General features: G+C 38.5%; 1 protein-coding gene across 7 annotated transcripts in view; it reads left to right on the top strand.

Annotated features, from left to right (window-relative positions):
- Pdlim5 (PDZ and LIM domain 5) overlaps positions 1-21,606 on the top strand; it is a 169,671-nt gene extending 148,065 nt beyond the window's left edge. For all 7 annotated transcript variants that reach the window (XM_037207140.1, XM_028855384.2, XM_028855381.2 and 4 more), the window contains 5 exons: positions 1,962-2,130; positions 14,191-14,371; positions 16,118-16,238; positions 18,945-19,060; positions 21,036-21,606. In XM_037207140.1, the coding sequence (XP_037063035.1) occupies positions 1,962-2,130; positions 14,191-14,371; positions 16,118-16,238; positions 18,945-19,060; positions 21,036-21,125 (677 nt within the window). In that variant the 3' untranslated portion in view covers positions 21,126-21,606. The remainder of the gene's footprint in view (positions 1-1,961; positions 2,131-14,190; positions 14,372-16,117; positions 16,239-18,944; positions 19,061-21,035) is intronic.
- The last annotated feature ends 1,077 nt before the right edge of the window (positions 21,607-22,683 follow it).

Raw genomic sequence — 22,683 nt, 5'->3', positions numbered from 1 at the left:
CTTGCAGCTGGAATAGTGATGAAACTTGTCTAGACTTAAGGAATTCAAAACCGTAATTCAAATGATAGGGTACAGTTTGGATGGGGGTGGGGTTGACTTGAAAACACTTACTATGAAGTAGTTACTAGAGTCTAAACATGAAGCATTAGGGACGTGGGAGGCAGAAGCTTGCCACCTGTGCCTGCCTACATGGGAGATTTTAAAAAGGGAGGTTCTTAGGAAAAGCTGTAGTGTGCCCAAGAGGAGACCCATTGGCATGCTTTAAATGTAAAGACTTCCAGACTGAGCATGGAAAATGCTTCCGAGTGTTTCAGGAGATAGCAAACCTGTGCGTAAAAACTGAAGAGCTGTAGAGGTGAGGGTAGGGTTTTAATGTGAGAATAAACGAAGTACCAAGAAGATACTCAAAAGTGGATATGGCAGGAATGACCTTGCCCATTTGTTTAAGAGAATATGTAAGCCAAAGGGAGTGGAAATGCGTTCCCACCCTTGTCGGGCTCCCTGGTGTTGAAAGCTCTTTTCATAGAGTGAGCACCACACACAGTACTGTTGAAATGCAGCACTTTGGAATCGGTAACTGCAAATCCTTGCCAACAGGTTTTATTCCAATGAAGGAAAAACATCCTTATAACTATCTTAATTAATTTTACAGAATTCTAATACACCTTTAATAGATGTTGTCTACTTGTGTGGGCATAGAAGAATATATGTATCACACAGTATTGGTTTTGTGTTGTAGGTGTATACTTTTCATTTAAGTTGTTCCCTTTAAACCATTTAAATGTGTGTATTTTCTAGCCCGTTAGACTTGAATTGTTTGTGGATAAAGAGAAGCCCTCTCTGCTGGTTTAGACCTATTTGTGCTTCCTCACTAATGTATTGATTGTATTGATTGATTTATTCGTTCATTTCAGAGATTGTATTTGTTGAAGAATAGGATTAAGAGGTCTTGGGAACATGCTATATTGAAGAAGAAAATACATAGAAGTATTAGTAGAATAATTAAGTCATTCATGAAAGTTATGGGAACCTAGGAGACAAATATTTGATCTCTGTTATGTGGAAGGAACCATGGTAGATGTGGGTCAGGATGAGGGTCTGAAATAGTTCATGGAGGAATTGAGCCTTAAATCATACGTGGTAGTTGCTATGCAAACAAGGGGAAGGGAGCAAGGACAACCTGTGCACAGAAGGTCATATGTGCAAGTAAACGGGAGGCAGTGTAGGATTGCTGTGGCCCCAAGTGAAGGCAGAGTGGGGGAAAGTGACACTGAGGAGGATGTCACTGGAAGGACTTGTGTACAGTGCAGAGAGACATGTACTACACACACTGGTCAGAGAACTGTGGTTTGCCAGCATTACAATCTGCAGTGGTCATTGGGAAAATGACTATAAGGGAGAAAGCCATCTTGGCAGCTCCTCCAGAAAGAAAACATTCAGGATCTCAACAGGAAGCATTGTAGGAATGGATAAGGGGAGGCCAAATCGGCCAAATCTGGACCTGTTCTTACCAGAGCTGCTCAGGAAGGATTAGGGATGGTCCTGAGTAACTAGTCGGCATCGGCATGCCTGGTAACTGATGATGTGGTTTTCTTGAGAAATACAAACTGAAAGAGAGTAGAGTGGGTGAGCAACACACTGAAGTTTCTTGTGTGCCTGTGGTATATTTAGAACTAAGTTTAATTAGTTCAGGTGAGCAGAGATAACTAGATGGAAAAAAATATGTCACCTATGATGCTCACCTAACCATGTCTCCTGTGAAAGTAGGAAAGGAGTAGGTTCACACCATGGTTGTCACTCATATTTTGTGCTAATCCTTGGGTTTATATTCTTTGTTCACCTGTTTAGCTACAGCACAGTTATAACTTTGCCACAGTGTCAACAGATAACCAGTATTTGTTATTAGGAAAAGTTCATATTTAGCTTGTTCACATTCTGACTCTCTTGCATTTCACTTCTAGCACCTTCTACTGGAAGAATTACAAACAATGCAACTTCTTCAGGTACAGGGGGCCCTGCGAACTCAGCTGTGGGGCCACCAAGTGACCAAGACACCCTCGTGCAGAGAGCTGAGCACATTCCAGCCGGGAAGCGGACTCCCATGTGTGCTCACTGCAATCAAGTCATCAGGTCAGTCTGTCAGTCAGTGTTGACATTTCCTTCAAAACACCTAATACTAATGTGGCTGGTTTTTAATGTTCTGTAATGTCTATATTATTATTAGTAAAAATATTCTTGCTACAACTCTGTGATAGGATTAAAGTGTATAACCATATTAATTTTAATGGAAAGTAACCCCAGGCTCCCTGAAAATAAAACTAAAATATTGATTTTATCAGTTACTCCTTTCTACCAGATCTAGAAAAAGTCATTAATATAGTAGCCCTTCAGAAATATTAAAATTGTAAGGCTTGAAGGGATCCTGAGATCATTTATCTCCACCTTATTATTTTACAAATTATACAAATGAAGACTTTCATTTACTTGAAAAATAACTTGTAACATTAAAGAAGGAACTTTGAGCCCTGGAGAAAAGATTAGATTTTAAATACAGAAGCAGTGACCGTAGACCTTTATTTATCTCTTCACAAGTGCTTTAAGTATTAGAATGGGTTAGTACCAGCATCTTTCAAGTATTTCCTTCCAAATCTGTTTTATTGTCTCTTAAATTCCAAAAGGGGGGAAATGCCCAGAGATCTTGTAATTGTATTGTACTGGAGCTTATTAAATCTCAGCATCCTTATGAGTGGCTTTTAAAATGTTACAAGGTGTGTATGTGAATGCTGGTTGCAGACATCTCACCAGAAAGACCCTGTTGCCTCTTTGTGAGTTGCCTTGTTGGCAGTAAAAGTAGTCGCTTGAAATTATTGCTTACATTCTCTTCTTTTTAAACTGTCCTATTTTAAACAGTTGAAACAACGGGGCCTACAAAGGCAAGGAAGACTGGCATTTCCCCTTTTTCTGTTACAGTAATGTTGTCTAGCATTGTATTTCTAGGCCATTTTTAATATGGAAGGTAGAATGATCTGGTGATTTAAACACAGAGTATAAATAAATATTCCTCTTAACCTATCAGTAATTGGATGCCATACCAAAAACAGTACACAGCATAAGATTAAAATAGATTCACACTTTTATTTTAAAGATATTCATTTGTGACAATTTAAAAATGTAGAAAAACAGAAAGCAAATCCCAAAAGCTACCACCTAAGATAACCACTATTAGTTTTCTAGTTTATAGATTCTCAGGGGGAGGCAAAGGGGGGGCTTCTAATACGGGCTTTCACTCTAGCCTAGAACTCATTATGTACTCTACACTGGCCTGAGACTCATGGAGAAGTACAATTCTATTTGTGAACCACCTTATCTAGACTAGTTTAGACTTTTAAAACATGCACATAAAAAACAAATAATATCTTATAGCAATGGAATAGATTTCTAATTGTTATTTTTTCATATAAATTGTAATTATATCTTCTTCATAAGAATATGGCTGCCTAAACAACATTTGAACAAGACATGCTAACATGGGAAGAGGGAAATTTCACAAGGCACAACCCTAGACAAAGAATTATAGTGAACTAATGATTGCTGATAGAGGGGGAGTTGGTCCTTAAGTCCTTAGAGTTGAGCTGATAATTAGTTATCCAATGCCAAGTGGTCAGCCCCTGAGATCATGTACATATAAGCAACACTAAACAGATTCAGCGTGCGTGCGTGCGTGTGTGTGTGTGTGTGTGCGTGCTGTGTGTGTGTGTGTGTGTGTGTGATTAAAAAAAAGGCCATGAATTTGAGGGAAAATGAGGGGGCACGGGATATAGGAAGGGTTAGAGGGAGGAAAGGGTAATTGTATTTTAATTTTTTTTTTTTTTTTTTTGTAAAAAGAATTGTCCAGTACCACAGTGGTAGTAATAAGATTCTGAAGAGAAGGGCCAGAGCAGTGAAGGTCTCCAACCTAGGACAGCATAAATTGAGCAGAAGACATTGAGTAGGTTAAGTATTTAATGAACTGGGGCATAACTCAGTTCAGTCAACTTGGTTTTGATTGGCCAGTCATTTTTCTACAAGTTCCTATATGGTTACTATTTTACAGAAATAATCTATATAAAATCTAGTGTAGCACTGCTTTATTCTAATTAGTAAAAACAGTGCTTTTAACTACTTCTTGCACTTAGTTAAATTTTTAGATTTAATGTTAATAAATATGAACTCTGACATGTAACATGGCTCTATAAGTTACCTTACTGTGGTTACCCATACCAGTGCTAAATGATATGATATTCTGAATTATAACATCCTTTGTAGAAACAGAAATCACAGCTTTTGTGTGCTGGTGTAAGCTGTTGCTCAATAAGCTCGAGTGTCAAAGCATGTCAGTTGCTAATTCATGTCTGATCATCAACTCCAGTACTCTCCTATAATCACAACTTTTGGTGCCTCTTTTTAATATGGTGGGAATAGGAAGCTCAAAGCAGAAGCAGCGTGCACCATTTCTCCTTGCCTTAGTTCCAGATTTAATGGTGGACTGAAATGCTTTGATGTATAGACATTCTATTTTATGAAATAAATATGTATTCAACTAATGAGATGAATGGCCGTCACTAACTGTCTCCTCATCTGCTGAATTTTATATTGTTCTGTATTATCCAGCTCTTGTTGTCATTTAAGCATTGAAGCTTCAGTTACTATGGAAGTTAACAGGAATGGGGATTAGCTCATGTCAAGATCATGTAACAATAATTAACATAGCACATTTGCCTAGTGCTCAAGTGCTACAGCAGCTTGCATACCCCGCAGTCGGCTCAGAGCCCTGGTCAAAGCATAAATCCAGTTCTTGCCCTCGGTGTCAGTATTACTTACCAAAGCAAGGAGGTGTCAGATCAAGTGACATTATCTGGGACACCTGTTTTTAAAATGAGCTGCGGTTGTAGGCATACTGCTTTCAACAGAATATTATACCCTGACAAACTGAGGAGTGTAAAGTTGAGTTTATAGTGTTAGTTTTCCATTAGTTATTTTTTTAGAAGAGTTAGTTGCTTTCAAAAAATGTAAAAGACCTGATGTTAGCAACTAAAGTGATTGTCTTCATAAGGCATACTTACCCATACTTGATTTTTCATTTTGTTTTAATATTTAAGTTTTTTGTGTTTATTTGAATCTTGAGAAGTTTATGGGTCTTATCCCTAACTCATGTTTAAAGGCTTATACTTTGACAGATTACAAATGCATAAGATATTACATGTAGAAAATTTTCTGAAGTTTCCAGTTTGTGATAGAACATTTTGAATCCAACTAGGATGGAATTAACAGTTCTTCACCTCTTATGATTGTGAATATACTGACTGAGTACAAGTGTAAAAGGGACACATACAGAAGGTATGTGTCTGATGTAGCCGGGGCCAGGTTCTGTGTCCTGGTGGAGCAACAGGTACATGAAGAACCCAGCTTAATCCTGAATGTAACATCTTGTGTCATTAAAATCAGTTGCTATTTATACTGCACAGGGTTAACAGAACTGCTGTGTCTAGTGTCTTAACGACTTTCTGAAAGAGGCAGGGTTCGTGTGCTTGGATTTCATCCTGGGTATAGAACGTTCGTGTTGAACAGTGGTGGTGTTACTGTCGCTCCATCTTCGCCTACAGCACAGCGCCAGAACCACATGCGGACAACTCATTGTTTATTACACAGAGAAAAGGAAGTTTTGTATTCCTAAGATGTTTTGTTCAGTAATTTTCAAGGATTTTCATAAGGAGAGCTATCCTGGGTTACCCCAAGGAGAAGCTCGCACAGCTTTTTGCCTATTGCACCATCCATTTCAATCTCTGAACTCCTTTCAACTCCTTTATTTATAGGTCTTTTTTATTGTCCCTTCTGGTTCAGATTTTATTTGAAAATAAAAGGTTTCCTGGCTTAATGTATCAGCTGCTGAATTTAAGAAAACAACTGAAAACATTGGTCAAGATTTATAGGCAAGATATAAACCAAGATTTTATAGGTTCACTATACAGAAAAAAAAATGAGAAGAACAGAAGAGTCTAGCATCTATATTTGCAATACAATGTCACCCTTAAGATCCTGTTTGGATGGCAGTGTTTAGTGAGTTCTTACATATTCCAGATGTTGTGCAAAGTATTTCACCTGAATGGCTGTTCCCACCTTGTGGTTACATTTGCTGTTGATACTGTGTATCCCAGATGAGGAGACTGAAGCACAGACAACTCACACGTTTGTCAGAACTGCTTAGATTGGAAATAACATTACTCAAGTTTTAGTTCAGATTTATCTAACTCCATTTTCTTCATGTCAATAACAACCACTGTCTAGGAGAATGCTTACACGTATTAAAATGACAAAAGAAGTATAGAACTATGAAATAAGGATCAAATGAAGTTAAGCAAGATAATAATAAAGCCAGCTGTTTATTAAATATGATTTATACTGCCCAAGAGCTTCATTGGTATTACTCTACTGTGTCTTCAAAGTAACTCCATGAAATGTATCCTTAGACTTTTTAGACAAAGAAACTGAGACTTAGATTAATGTGGACAAACTCAAAAAGTTGATGAAGTGGTAGTGTTGGGACTAGACTCCATATCATTTTGGCTATGAAGTACATTAGTAATTAATTATTTAACCACTATTTTCTTTTTCTGAAAATATAATAGCAATAGCACATATTAAACCAAAAGACCAAAAGGGACCATGCCCAAAGTTAACAGTTATAATTCCAAAATCAGTTGAGTCAGTGTGATGTTTAGTTTCTTCTGTACAACATTCTGAGCTTTCTAAGTTACTACATATGTACGTTATAAATATATAAACATACAATTATCAGGAGAAAAATAGCTTAAGCAAACAGCTTACCTAATAGGTATGGTAGTGTATCTTGTTCCTACATTACAATGTACAGATAAATAAGAAAGGAGTAGATAACAACTAGGTGAACAGTGAAACATTTTCAACCACCCCTCTAAGATGACTTTGTGTAGTCTACATGCATTCCTAAATTCAAAAGTGATCCAAAGTCTCACTTTTCCTGTTTTTTATCTAATGTTGGACTGTATTTATCTGTAAGGAAACACCCCCATTCAGACACCACTGATATCAGAATGGATGACATACCCCCTTCCCCAAAGAAGGTTACTTTACTGTTAGGAACTGAACTGTGTTCCACAAAATTCACGTGTTGAAGTAGTAACTTTCAGTCCCCTTAGAGCGTGACTACCATTGGAGCACTGATCTTTAAAGAGGTAAAATCAGTAATTAGAACAGGCTTAATTCATTTTGACTACAGTCATTCTCTGAGAAGAGGGAAGCACCAATACAACTGGATATGAAGGTGCGAAAATGACCATTTACACACAGGGCCTCATAAGGAACCAACTCTCCTTTCTATTGTGCTTGGGACTGTAGCCCCAAAAAACAAAAGAAAATAAACTACTCTGGTAATATGTTAAGGCAGTACTAGTGAACTAAGTTACACTGTAGAACACACACACAACACACACACACACATGCGTGCATGCCAGCTAGCAAATAAACAACCAAATTAATGTGTTAAGTCCAAGTAGAGATCATCTAGGATTGTATAGGTATAAAGATAAGTAAAGATTACCTAATTTCCACAGACTAGTATATTTTATTTGGTAAAAATAGAAAGCACTAAAGTTCAATAGTGTGCTTGTATCAGATCAATATTTTCATGTAAAAGTAACCATTGTAAATATTTATGCAAATTTTTAATACTTAAAGATTTCAAATTGATTGGTGTATAACTTTCCATCCGGAGATATTAGAAAAAGTGAAAAATAAACAGAAGACTAAGCAAAAGAAAAGAGAAACAAGGATTGCAGCTGAAATTAAAAGGGCTGGAGATGGCTTAGTGGTTAGGAGCACTTGTTACTCTTTCAGAGGACCTGGGTTCGATTCCCAGCAGTCATATGGTAACTCACAACCGTCCATAAGTCCAGTGTCTAGGTATCTGATACCCTCTCCTGACCTCCATGGGCACCAGTCATGCACTTGGTGTACACACATACATGCAGGCAAAATGTTCATACATGTAACATACAAATTTTTGAAAAGAAAGTAATGCATAGAGAATGAAAACAGAAAAAACTGTGAAACCAAAAATTGATTCATTGAAAAACATCAAAAAGCTGATGAACTTTGTAATTTTTTTCAGTTCAAGATTGCTTTATGAGAAACAATAGGATTCAGAATTTTGAGAGGAACCCACACGTGTCCATAGTTTCTGAGTCGGGAGGAGGGGTAGGGATGGGTTAGATGAGTCACTGCTGAGAATTCCCCAGGCAGTTTACCTGGTGATCTGGCTCTTCATCCAAGTTCCTTTAGAGTGTGGATGCTTGCAAACTTCAGTGTCTGAAGCTGGAGGGCTGAGTCGCTCACCTCCTCAAAGCTGCTCTCCCCCTAGGCAGTTGGAATGACTATTTGCTCTCTCCCTTGGCACCAACATCTCAGCATCTGCTGCTGTTCTTCACTTTTCTCCAGAGCTCCCTGATTAGGTCAGGCCTTTCTAGAATCATTTATCCTTTGAGTAGCTCAATGTCCACAAGTAAAGGATTCCTTTGGACAAACTACATAGTCTAAGGATACAAGCAATGTCCTAGTTAACATCTGATGGGAGAGTTTATTCCAGGCATGCATACACCGTCTCCCCTCAGCCTTCTCTATCTTGGTTAGTAATATCCATGTTAACAGTTGCTCAGACCTCATATGACCCGTCAGCAAATCTGTTTGGTACAGATTATGTACCATATATATGTAAGTATATATGTATTTATGTATGTATGTTCACTCTGAAATCTTTTCACTGTTCTTACTGCAGTCCTAATCCAAGACACTGTCATTTCTCACCTGGGGTAACAGTCTCTAAGTATTCTTTCAGCTGTGCCCTTGCCCTGTAGCTAGCTGTCTTTCATCAACACAGTAGCTCTATGAATCTTTTTTCCCAGTTCAAAACTATTCATTAAGTAAATGAGATAGACAAAACTAATCTACTTATTCAATGATAATTGCTGTAGTAAAATTATAGGTAATATGTAAACTTACACAAACTTTGTTTTACAGAGCCTATAAATAACTTGGTTTTAGGAACTACTATCTTGCACAGTGTCTATACCATTTTGCATTCCTACCAGTCTGTGTCAGAGTGTCTACACATCCTCTTCAGCACTTGCTCAAACAGATCATGTCAACTGTCTGGTTTAGCATTGTGTAGAAGTGAGGATCTATACAGTGGATTCACTGAAAGCTCTACTCAGTTGGCTCTGCTCCATTCCATTTCACTATTTCTCTCTAGGGTGGGATGGAATGGACATTAGTGAACATTGTTACTAGAGATAAAGCACATTCTATAATTGCAAGATGATTAATCCATCAAGATGGTATAACAACTACATAAATATATTCAGCCATCAATAGATCCATCTCTACCATCTGAACTTTGCAAGGCTCTAGCATTGTGGTTTGTTATCTACATGATCTTGGGAAAGTTGGAAAATTCTAATGTTTTTTTCCTCAGTGTAATGGAGTTAATTTCTGTTGCTGAGGCTGCCTGGAGATTAAATAACATGAAGCAAATATTAAGCACTGATATGTGAGCTAGGTTGTACCTCTTGAGATAGTAGTTTCTTTTCCCTTTCTATCTGTAAGTTTTTCTTTTTCTCTGAACTCCGCTTCTTTCCTTCTTTAGGAGGCAGGAGCACAAGCAAGATTTAAAAAGTTGTGTGCAGTAGTCTTCATCTCAGCCCATCAGATGCCTTTACTCTTCCCTTCCTTCCCTCGTCAGTCAACATGGATTTAGTAAGGGCTGAGGGTGGAGCACTGTAAGTGGAGATGAATGTTTATTTAATTCCACCTTGCAGTTATCCAAGCTTGTCAGTCCAATTCACAGGTGGAATCCCATTCCCATCTGGAGCAAGAACTTCTTTAGTGTTAATCTGCTGTTAATGAATTTGTTAAATTAGTGTTTGCTGACACACAGAAGAAAGTGCCTCCTTCTTCATAAGAGGCTTGCTGTTTAATCTACACATAACCCCAGGGGCACTGGAAGAAAGTGTTCTCTCACTGCAGCAGGGACCATCCAGTTAGACGAGCATTTTCCCTCTTGTGCTGGTTTAGAGCATGGAACTCTGAGAAAAGCAAGGTTCATTGTCTCCTCAAATTTTAAAGGTACAGACTCATGTTCTTTACTGTCTAAGATTTCCTTTACCACTCGTGTTTGAAAAAAAAAAAAAAACATTTCACAGTTGTTCTCTTAATAGACTAGACTATTATATTTTTAATTGTTAATGATAAGCTTTGTGTCAAAAGGTATTTTTAATGGCTTTGTAAGAACATGTACAATGTGGTGCTGAAGAGGTGGCTCCGTGGATGACGCATTCTCTACAAAACCATCAAGACCTGAGTTCAGATCCCAGAACCATATGAAAGTGTGGGCTCCCTAGGGCAAGCTAACTACTGATTTCAGATCCCCAGAACCATGTGAAAGTGTGAGATCCCCAGAACCATGTGAAAGTGTGGGCTCCCCAGGGCAAGCTAACTACTGATTTCAGATCCCCGGAACCATGTGAAAGTGTGAGATCCCCAGGGCAAGCTAACTACTGACTTCAGATCACCAGAACCATGTGAAAGTGTGGTCTCCCCAGGGCAAGCTAACTACTGAGTTCAGATCCCCAGAACCATGTGAAAGCGCGGGATCCCCAGGGCAAACTAATTAGCTAGACATGCTCAGAATTCAGCAAGAGATTATGCCTCAATAAACATTGGGGAGAGTTGTCATAAAAGACACCTGATGCCAGCTTTATGCTTCTATACACACATGCATGCATATGTATAAGTGTGCATATACCACACACAGCTGCATCAAAACATACAAGAACACTCAGGCACAAGCATAAAAAAAGAATACATGAAATGTTAGCCTTCTGAATTACAAAGGGGTACAGGAATGAAAATCATGGGTACGACCATTCAGGGTGAAGCAATGTTGAGACAGACAGTACTCACTGTAATTACCCACAGAGTTACCTGTAATCAGGTTACCCATTTGTTTTGTTTTCTTTTGTTTTTGTTTTGTTTTCTTTTGTTTTTTGTAACCTACTGCTCAGTGTGATAAAAAATAAAATGATTTTTCAAGGGAGCCTAAAGAAATTTGGTATGAAATTTTCCAAGGAGCTCATGTGAACCTGACCCTGCGTGCTCTAAAAGGACCCTCACATCAGCTTCTGGAAGAACAGGGATGAACGTCATGAGACTGCTTCCTATAGCAACTGTTAATAGCCGCTGATGTATCACAGCACACATTGCTCATAAAAGTTCTCTGAGGGCGAGGTCTGGTCCAGTGCTGTGATTCATAGCCCCCGATTCTCTTGTGTTCTGATTTGGTCATGACTGCCATTTTTCCCCCTCAGAGGAGCCTCCTCAGCTATTTGGGATTAGTAGATGTGCTCATGGGCAAAGCTTTCGTTTTTCATCCAAGCCCCCACCAGTATTGACATTTCAGGAGAATGCAGGGTCTGAGGCTGAACTGACTTCTTTTGAAAACTGAATAGCCAAGGATTCTGGCCATTGAGCTTGCGACGAAGTGAAGATGTTTCCTAATGAAAAACTCAGCCTAGCACTGTAAAAACGTTTGAATGTGTTTTAATATCCATACAGAATGTGACATAAACCCCAAAATCCTACTATACATTATAGTCACAATTACTTTATCCTGAATACCTAGCTGGTGGGAAAGCTTAGAGTACTTAGAACAGTTTGTTCAGCTTTGAGAATCTAACTTCTTGATTGATGTTTGGTAAAGTACTTGCCAAATATATACTAAGAAAAATAAATGAAAGAGTTTGTGGAGTGAGAATATTTATAAGGCAGTTACAAATGGCAGGATAGCTTACTGGAGGTAACACATATGTACACAATAGGTGACACACAGCCATTTCTTTTCTTGTAGAAATAAGAGGTATCAATGTATAATATATTAATGTATATTGTTTGTATTAATATGTAATAGATAATAATAATAACTTCCTTGTTAGTCATTGCAAAACTATAGTACCTGAAGTACTCCCCTGGTCACCCATAAGTTTTAATAATAGTAAACTATGTGCCTCAAATACAGCAGAGTCACATGTACAAAAGAGCATCAAGTTCTTAATAAACAGGCTAAGAAAAAGTAAAACTAGAAAATACTTTCTTATGCTTCACAGAAAAAAAAATTTACTAAGTTGTTTTCTGCTGCCTGACTCTTGCAGAATTGTGGACTGGATTTGAGTTAACACTAGTGTTTTTGCTAAGAAAATTAGTATATGGACTTGGATATGTTGGTACCAGACTATTGGTGGTGGGGAGCAATTACCAAATAGTTTGTGTGTGTGTGTGTGTGTGTGTGTGTGTGTGTGTGTGTGTGTGTGTGTGTGTGTAGTGTACATGAGTATGTGGGTGCATGTACTCATATATGGGTATGCAGAAGCCAGAGAAAGACACTAGATGGTTCTACCATTCTACGCTCTATTACCTTGAGACAAGGTCTCTCTCTCACTGAACCAGAAGCCCAGCTTCCCAGCGAGGCCAGCCAGCCATGGAGCTTTTAGGTTCCCCCTGTTCCCAGCCCCAAATCTGTAGTTACAGGCTCATGTAGCCATACCCTATTAGGTAGCTATTAAATGGAGATTTTTGTTTTCAAAGAGTAGAAGCTGCTGTGTGTGCCATGACATCCTGTTAATAACTCTGGTTAGAAGCCCAGTGCTATATGCTTGCTAACCATCGCCTATGGGTGTCCTGTGATGCTGGCTGACAGTGGTGAGATGGAAAGCAGTCTCAGGTGACTAGAGCAATACATTGGGAAGTAGAAGCATCAGCCCCTAACTTTGGCTCAGTCAGTAATTGTATGATGTTTGACATATCTTTTGAATACTCTTTGGCCTTACCACTCCATCTGTTGAACTAAGTTCATAATAATTGCCCTGGTCTATCTCACAAGAATGTTGTATGAACAAATTGGATAAGTGTAAAAGTGCCTTGGAGGTAAAGCCATTCCATGAATAAAAATTAGTGTGATGTAGTCCCGAAAAGTGTGTTACAGAGGCTAGTCTGCTTCATCTCCGAAGGCTTCTAACTAGATAAGGCTTCCTAATGGGTTCCGGTTCAGTGAACCAAGCACATCCTATCAGTTCATGATTATAGTATTTAGGGGGAAAGATCTCTATACAAACATTTGTTACCTTGATAAAAATACACATTAAAATCAAAAATCAGTCTTAACTGGCCATGGTATCATTCATTTCTATAATCCTGAGAACTTGGTAGGTTGAGGCAGGAGGATCATGGATTCAGTTTCAGGCCAGCTTAGGCTACAAAGTAAGATCTCATCCTTCCCCTATCTCCAAGTCTGTCATATTTAGAGAAGAGGAAGGAGAGATTGGTAAATGTTGAACATAAAATTTCAGTTATGCAAGATGAATGATTTCTGGAGATTACCGTAGAACATCAGCCTATGTTTGGTAGCATTGTCCTGTATAGTTAAATACATATTGAGGGTAGCTCTCATGTTAAATGTTCTTAATGTGATACAATTTAAATTAGCCATATTGGAATGAAATAAAAGCCTTCCAACTAGCTTCAAATAACTGATAATGTACAGCTCAGTTTCTGTGGTTAATTTAGAAGCTGAAATAAAAACATTTAATGAAGTTGAGAAATAAGCATATGGCATCATACGTAGGGAAGAAAGACTGACACTTCTCAGGAAATCACTATTCTTAAGGATCTGACATTGCCAAATTGAGATTTTTTTTTTTCAACTATGCTCCTGTCTTAAAACACGTGCTATTCTGATGTTTCTTCTCCATCACAGTCAGCATCTCATTCTCAGTCATGACTCATGTACACAGAATGACTCACTGTAACTCAGTCAAGCGTGTCCCAAATTCGAGGCAACTGGGGAAGAGGAGAAGGTGGCTTCTGGAAGGATCCAGCAAGCACTCTTGTTCCTCGTCCCCTTTCTCTTCACACACAGTGCCTGTGCAGGTTGGCAGTACCACCATGCCCAGTCCTGAAGAAGGAATTCAAGCAGACAGTTAACTAGACAACATATGTAAGAAGAGGTTCTCCGCAGGCCAACACAGAAGCTTTCATCTTTGAGTCAAGTTGGTCTTTTTCCTATGGCAGGGGACCTTTCCTCGTGGCTCTGGGGAAGTCTTGGCACCCAGAAGAATTTAACTGTGCTCACTGCAAAAACACAATGGCCTACATTGGATTTGTTGAAGAGAAGGGAGCACTGTATTGCGAGCTATGTTACGAGAAGTTCTTTGCTCCTGAATGTGGCCGCTGCCAGAGGAAGATTCTTGGAGTGAGTGTTTGAAACTACTTCTTCATTTTTAGTGTATCCTAAAGCTACATAGATTTTTGTAATAGATATTTTCACTATTTTTACTTTTTATTTTCTTCTTCCTTGATCAATTCTCTCTGCTTTCATTAGTTGTGTTTATTATAAAACAAAACTAAACAGACCTCTAAGGAAGTATATCAGACTCGTGGGGTTAGTTGTCTTTGGTTTTTTCTTACCGAATGCTGGCTTGTCTGGTGAAAGACTAGCCACTCTGGGAAAAATAATTTACTGTGGGTGTGCTACCTCAGCAGGACCCAGTTTGCTCAGGAATGAAGAGGTCGTTCAGGACCACACACATGAGCTTTCAGGACTGACACCTTCGCTGGTTTAAATTAAATTCCATAGTTTTTATAAGAGCAGCCTTTCCCTGCTAGTCAGAGTTCAAGCACAGGACACTGATCTCGTGAAATATACAAAATTTCTAAAATGTGAAGCTTATAATATTTTTTATTTGATTGAATATAATGTTTAAAACTGTGACTTCAATTATAGAAGTGTACATGTGATAGGACAAACATTTCAAGCTATGCTTTTTTTGGCAAAAGAAAGTAATAAATAATGATGAATAGATGTGCATCATGTTAAATAACATCCAATTTTCAATGACATTGAAGAGTCGGGCATCTACTGTAGGTGACCAGTAGTGGGGGAAATTTGATTTTAAAAAAAACCAGTGTTCTTGGCTTTAGCTTGTACAACTTAGAATGGCTTTGCTGAATTCTACCTACTACTCTCAATCTGTAAATACAGTAATGAAACTCTAGAAAAATGTGACTTATGGAGAACATGCTTAGTATGTCTGAAACTCTAAAAATAGTTAAGTTATACATATGCCACCTGACCAGTTTCTATGCTGGTAATTTGTTCAATGTGTTGGTAATAGAGGAATGTAATGCTAGCCTATCCCTTCATAAGTGCTGACAGGTAATCAGTAAACTAGATTTAGTGAGTAAACATATTCTGTGGATTAGAGAATAATTAATAAAAGTCAAGAATGGTAAAAACCACAAGACTCTAGGAAGTGAAAGAAAGAATTCCCATGTTATTAAATATTCTTCATAAATTAGTTTTCAATTGCTTTACCTCTTCTCAGTGGAATCCTTGGAACAGTTCTTTAAAAACTAACAACTCCAAACCTCTCACTGATTAAAATCTCTCCCTAGTCTTGTGTCTTGGAGTAACCAGGAGGCTGTGTGGACTAGGATCCTTGCTTTTATGCTTCACACTTTACTCAATGGAGTAAGTGCATAGCGCAGTCACAGCTGATTCCAAACAGCTAAACACTCAATGAGCTGATTGGATTATACTGATTACATTATTGCTTCCATAATGCACTGGAGTTTAGGTTTGTTTTAGTTTTTAAATGCTTTCCCCTCCTTCGTGACATTTTCAAGATAATGCCATGAAAGTTTTTTAGGTTAATGCATCCTGGCACCGTTTGAAAGAAAGCAGGATGTGTTGTAACAAGCATTTGTGTAATCCTTCCCTTATTCGCTGCATGTATAGGGTTAGTGATAGTGATTATTCTTTGTTTACACATACATATTACAATAGTTTTCAGTGATATATGAATCAGCCAGTATGCATCTCTTGTTTCTTTGATGAAATACGTATATCTACGTTGAGTTGGTGTGGTACAACAGTGAGAGTAGGTATTGGTGTGTTTGTTGTCATCTGTCTTTAAATCCATCCACCTTTCTATAACAGGAAGTCATCAATGCCTTGAAACAAACCTGGCACGTGTCCTGTTTTGTGTGTGTGGCCTGTGGAAAACCCATTCGCAACAATGTTTTCCACTTGGAAGATGGAGAGCCATACTGTGAGACTGGTGAGATGATAAGCCATTAGTGCCTTAGTTAAGAATGAAGCTAAAACACTTCTGTTTCTGTAAAATTGAAAGAAAAGTTTAGGCCAACAAGGTTTCCTTATTATTTTAGAGACGTTACCTATTACTCTGAATATACAGCAAAACAAAAAGAATAGTCGCTGTCCATGACTTTGTCAAAACAACATTTCCAACTTCATTATGAACATTAAGAAGGTTAGCATTACTTAGTAGGAAAAATATTTTCAGATCTCCAGTCATTTATAGATGCCAATTCTACCCAAAATATAGCTTAAAGCCACTTATTGTAGTAATGATATAAGTGGTTATAAACATGAGAAATGTTTAACATTCTAATGTTACTGCTTTGCTTTTTAAAGCAAACTTTGAAACTTTGAAAATACATGTGAACTTCTTTGCTGCCTTTACAGAATAGGAAAGTAATCTTGGCGAGGTTGCTCCCCGGTAGAGATGTTTTTAATAACTTAGGTTCTAAGAGCCCATCTCCTCCCTGTGCTTTGTTACCTGAACACCCAACACTCCAGTTCCTTTGCCACATCTGCAAGTGAGCTTTCTTACCATTTACTCTCTATTCAGATATTGTCCCCACAATGCATATTTCAAAATATGAGACCTGCTTTCCTTTATTCAGTTAACAGTAGTTAACTGAATTCCCACTATTGGGTTTTAATCTTATATTAGATTGAAATTCAAAATGTGGTCCTAGCAGGGGTTTTTGCACAGTGGTAAAGTTCAAGAAACCATCAGCTTTTGTCTGAAGCTGGTTCAGCATCACTTACCTCTTTGCTCACTCGGTACTCTGACTTTCACCTTTCCCTTAACCCCTTAGTAAGGAAGGGTTTGGCTCTCTTCCAGATTGCTCACAGGAAGCCCCAGAGCCTCCAATAAAATACTCCATGTGTTGTTAACAGTATAAGTTGGTGTAAGCTTTCTACCGTCTTCAGAGTATCTCATGTTCTACAGCTTATTTTTTCTGAAGAGAAACTTGGTTTTGTTTAGTTGACTGGCTCGTTTGTGAGTTTTAGAAAGTTTTGTAAGACATTCTGACTAACTGTACAATAACATAAACATCTATCTAACCTGTGATATTTAATGTATTCTAAGAAGTCATGACAAACTAATGCATTGCTAGTAGAGGGGAATCATGGTCTATAAGTTTTATTCTTTTCCCTTCACCTTCAACCAGTTCTTAGCAATGTTCCCTTCTCAGTAGTTGGCTGCACTGTCCACTGTCCAAACATCTAGGATTCCTCTCTTTCTCTGTTCTTCCAGAAACAGAACCTAACAAGTAATTCCAGGCAGTTCCACATCCAGTGGATATTAGATAAGCATCTCCTTCCATCTCCAGTGTCGCCACTATGACCAGCCTGCTCTCAGTCTTCGCCTGGACTTCTCAATAGCAGCTGTAGAGAAATTGGTGCCATGTCAACAATGGCAATCAGATTGTGCTTGTGTCCTGTAAATGGCATCTCCTAGAATGAGCACCATCCTCCTGTTGCTTTACCAGATTTCTCTCCTGCCTCTTTACATTCTGACACCAGATTTAACCCATATCGTATTCCTTTATTGTTTCTGAACATGGCTAAGATTTTATGTCTGGCTCCAGGGTCTTCATACTTACCAGTGTCTTCTAACTGAAATATTTTCAGTGGGGTTCCTCCTTGTTCGAGTCTCCTCATGACTGTTATGTACTGGGGAAGGTTTTCTTCACCCTCCTAGAATGTAGTGTATGTCCCTTAACTACTCTATATCACAGCACTGGTTGTTATTCATTGTACCTATCACAGTCTTAGCCGAAGCCTCCTAAGACGAGCATCCAACCAGTCCTTTTTGCCTCTCTGCCTGTGGTGCCTGGAGCACTGCTTGGTAGAGTCTGTGGAGGTGTATTCAACACATGGTGCTAGAGAATATTTGCATCAAGCTGCATATTATAGAATCCCTCCCCTCCAACATCAGCTGGATTGACATTATTAAAGACTAAAAGTTGGCTCATAGGTCAACACAGCAGTGATGAAGTTCAATAAAAGAGAATAAAAATGTGACAGCACTCTTATTTAATAATAGAGAAAGGACAAGGCCCCTTTCATCTGAAGGGAATCCTGTTAGTATTTTAGAGCTAATCTGTCAAGTTATTCATATTATTTGCCTAAAGATTTCCAGTATGGAATCATAAAATTGGAAGGAAAATATAACAAAAGAAAGTGTGGCTGGTTTTATTGGCATAGTTCAGCTGGGAACTCAGTCACAGTCCTTATTTGTGAAAAAATGTCCTGGAAAAATGCTAACCGGCAAGATTTGCCAAATTTGTTCTCACTTTATATTATCTCACTGTTGCAAATGATTGAGAGTCCTCTTACTGTTCCTCAACACATCCAAGCGTGCTGAAAACTTCACAGAACAGTGATCTCCTGTTCATGCATCTGGGCATTTAAACAGAGAGACACAGAACACAGGAAATAAAGAAAAAGTTTCATTATGTTTGCCATGCTGCACATACATCCCAAGCTAAGTAGTGGTTCCATCGAGTCCAGTGAGGAGATCCCAACCAAGCTGCCCTGTCCCCAGTGGATACTGTGTTCCTCTCTTCCACCTCAGTCTTAACTTTTGTGTCTCGCTTAACTCCCATCTTACCACTGTTTTCTGTGACCTGCCATCTTTAAATTACGTCTCTCTCCTAACCTGATGCAGATTATTATGCCCTTTTTGGAACAATATGCCGTGGATGCGAATTCCCCATTGAAGCTGGAGACATGTTCCTTGAAGCTCTGGGTTATACCTGGCATGATACTTGCTTTGTGTGCTCGGTAAGTAAGCTGTCCTGTCCTGCTCAAAGCTCAGTGCTCGATGGAAGGAACAGCACTCTGGTCTTTCCCTTCCTCAAAGCTAACAGACACTGGGTTTTGATGTTCTTACAAGTTGGATTTGACATTATTTGGCATCTAATAAGATCTTAGCCCAGAGAAAGTATGACTTTTAATGCATTCTTATCTCTAAGGAGAGGATTAGTGCCTTTTAAAATATGAGTTCTTTTCTTAAATTCCTTTATTAAACACTTTAATATTGGAACATTGGGTATTTCTTAAATAGAAAACAAATTATAAAAAACTAGGGAACCAGCAAGATGGCTCAGTTTTCTTCCTGACTGATAGATGTCTCATGAATTTTCTTTTCTTTTTGAAACATTTTACCTATTTCACTTGCTACTTTAATGCTCTTGGTTTTGATTTATTTATTTTTGGTGTATGTATGTGTGTTTGTATGTATTTGTGTGTGTTCATGTGTTTATGTGTTTGTGGAGACTGAAGGACAACCTCAAGTATCACCCTCAGAACACTGGCCCCTCCTTTGAGACAAGGTCTCTCGTGGGCCTGGAACCCACCTTTGAGCTAGATGGGCTGGCCAGAACGCCCCAAGGACACTCTTCTCTTCACCTTCCCATCCTTGGGATTATAAGCATGCATGTGCCACAATGCCTAGCATTGTACATGGTTTCTGGGGATCCAACTCAAGTGCTTCATTGACTGAGCTATCCCCAACAGCTCACTATGGGGACTTGGTCTCACTATGTAGCTCTGGCTGACCTGGAACTTACTACGTAGATGAGGTTGCCCTTGAACTCATAAAGACCCACCTGCCTCTGCCTTCTGAGTTTTAGGACTAAAGGTGTGTATCACTATACCTAGCCTTCTTTTTACTTTTAATGATTAAGATGGACCAAAAAGTTAACATTAACCTAAGATAATTTTTATAATTTAGAAAGCTAATATTCAGTAAAGATGCCTCATTCCAGTGTTTGATATCTGTTACTGCTGTTAGAGTTAATATAGCTAACAGTGTTTGATACCCATTGTATAAGAGAAGAAAGAGTGGTGAAATCAAATGATTTCTCCAAACATTACCTTTGAGCACTTCTTGTTTTTACTTCATTCATCTTTTAGACTTCATAAAGTTTATAAAAAGCAGCTTTTACATATTTACCTTCTCAGGAAAACCTTCTCATGAGCATTGCCATTTGGAAGACCTCAGAAACAATGTGAAGGCAAAAGTGTGGGTGGCCTGACCACAAAACCACTCAGCAGACAGATACTGCCCAAGATGTTCACTGTCGAATCAAGTTCAGTCAGTTCTTTCATGAATGGTTTCATCCAGGAAGTAAATTAAAATCAGCCTATTGAGAGTGGAGAGAAGGCTCAGTGATTAAAAACGCTCGCTGCTCTTGCAGAAGACACGAGTTTGGTTCCCAACACTCACATCAGACATCTCACAACCAGGGTTCTCAGTGTACCTGGCCTCCCGAGGCACCTGTACTCACTTGTCCATACCATACTCAGACTAATATACCTAATAAAAAATAATCATCTATGGCCAGTATATAATAGGACAGACTGACATTGGGTTTGGTCATGCTTGGCAAAGCAATTGGACTGTTTCTTTTTGAATGCTTTAATTTTTTTATAAGAGGAAATAGATTCTTTTGATTAGAATTTGTATTCTTGATGTGACTTTTTGATATATTGAAGTTTTCGTTAGGACTAAGTGCTTCCTCTCGGTAAAGAAAAGCAATCATCGGTGATTTAAATAAATCAGACAATGTTCCAGAAAAATAATCACTCTTTGCTTTTCCAAGATGACATGAAATGTCATAGTAATCATGAAATGTCAGGGTGTCTCACATAACTGTCTTAAGCGCTTGTAATGTTACTCATTGGGGACAGTCATTCCTTTGGGAGATCTGATTTAAATAATGATATTCTTTTAAGTAATGCTTCTTTTTTGCAGGTGTGTTGTGAAAGTTTGGAAGGGCAGACATTTTTCTCCAAGAAGGACAAGCCACTTTGCAAAAAACATGCTCATTCTGTGAATTTTTGAAGATCAACAGTTCCAGGAAGAGAAGAAATCTGAAGAAAAAGGGGGAAAATTTAAATTACCATTTAATTTTTAGTTTTAATATTTATATGAAGTTCTAAAATAGTAGTAGCCCTGAATGGATAAACGCCAACATTAAAAACCAAGTCTGTGACAAAATGTTTGGCTTCAGAAAGTCACAGACAGTTTGGGATTTATTATGACTAGCCTGTATTTTCTGCCCATGAAGTAGTCTTTATAAAAATCAATTTCCTGACTATTAAATTCATCTTAGAATAAATTAGTAAAGGATTACACTTTAGAATTAAAAACTCTAGCCTCTATGCTGAAGTGATACTTTCCTTGTTGGGTAGCTATGAGAATTCACAGAAGGCAATAAAAGTGCCTTAAACTTTATTCATAAGAATAGTTGTTTAAGAAACCTACTTTATCTTTAAAATAGTAAGTAAGAGTTTAAATAAATTTGTGAGTAGGTGGTGTCTTTTTCTTTTTAGTGTGTGTACATGCTTTGGTTCTATCATTGGTTCTTTCAGTAAGACAGTCCAGGGAAGTTTTGAACAAAGTGTGACATGCTGTAAGAGATGCTGTGATCTCTTATGTTCTTCCAAAGGCTGCCATTGTTGCTTAAAGGTTGCAGATGCTGGCGTCCCTCCAGCTGGCAGTTTGTTTGCATTGTGTGTGGCTCACTACCTGGGCTAGGCTGCCGTGCTTCTTAGGCTGAGGTGAAGATAATTCAGTAGTGTTAAACTCCAGTAGTTGTCTTTCTCTCTCTCTTTTTTAAGAGAATAGGTAGAAGATAAAGGGTCTAGAAATTGGGAATATGAAGCAGTTGTACCTGGAAAGTAGAAAGAGCCACTACCCCCTTTCAGATAACGAACTGATTGCAGGTGTGTCACTGACTGGACACGGAAACTACTCCTTGCCCGGGAATGTTTGTGGATTGAGGATTATGATAAGATCCGAGTTTGTGTTGTTACTGTGTTTTTTCTTATTTGGTGTTGTTCTGGGATTTTGTTTGTTTGATGTTTTTTTGTCTAGGATTCTTTTCTATCAGTATGAAGTAAATTCCCTCCAATTGTGTGATCATGGAGTTAGGCAACTCTTACTCACTGGCATTTGGTAGTGCAGGGGGGACTGTGATCCATGACTCACATGGTCCTGGCATTTGGTAGTGCAGGGGGGACTGTGATCCATGACTCACATGGTCCTGTCATTTGTTCTCTATGATTGGGCCGAGCATTGTTTAGGTACCACTTGTAGTCAGGAAAGTGACTGTGAGAAAGCCATGCAGTGTGGCTCACTGCCCAGTGAGAAAACAAATTATGCCATTAATATTTTTTCTTTCTGTTTCTACAATGAATAAAAGCCCATGACCCTGCTGAGTTATAGCTAAATCTGTTGAGAGCATGGTACTTTCAAAATTCAGACAGTGTCCCCTGGTTTTTGCTATGCCATCCTTCAAGAGCACCTGTGCATCCATTTGTGTGTGTGTGTGTGTGTGTGTGTGTGTGTGTGTGTGTGTGTGTGTGTGTGTATTTTATAGAGGAGATCTTAGGCTACA

Source organism: Peromyscus leucopus, chromosome 6 (genome assembly GCF_004664715.2).
Source record: "Peromyscus leucopus breed LL Stock chromosome 6, UCI_PerLeu_2.1, whole genome shotgun sequence".
Lineage (NCBI taxonomy): Eukaryota > Metazoa > Chordata > Mammalia > Rodentia > Cricetidae > Peromyscus > Peromyscus leucopus.
The sequence above is the reverse complement of the archived record's forward strand: the minus strand, read 5'-3'. Positions and strand labels throughout refer to the sequence as shown.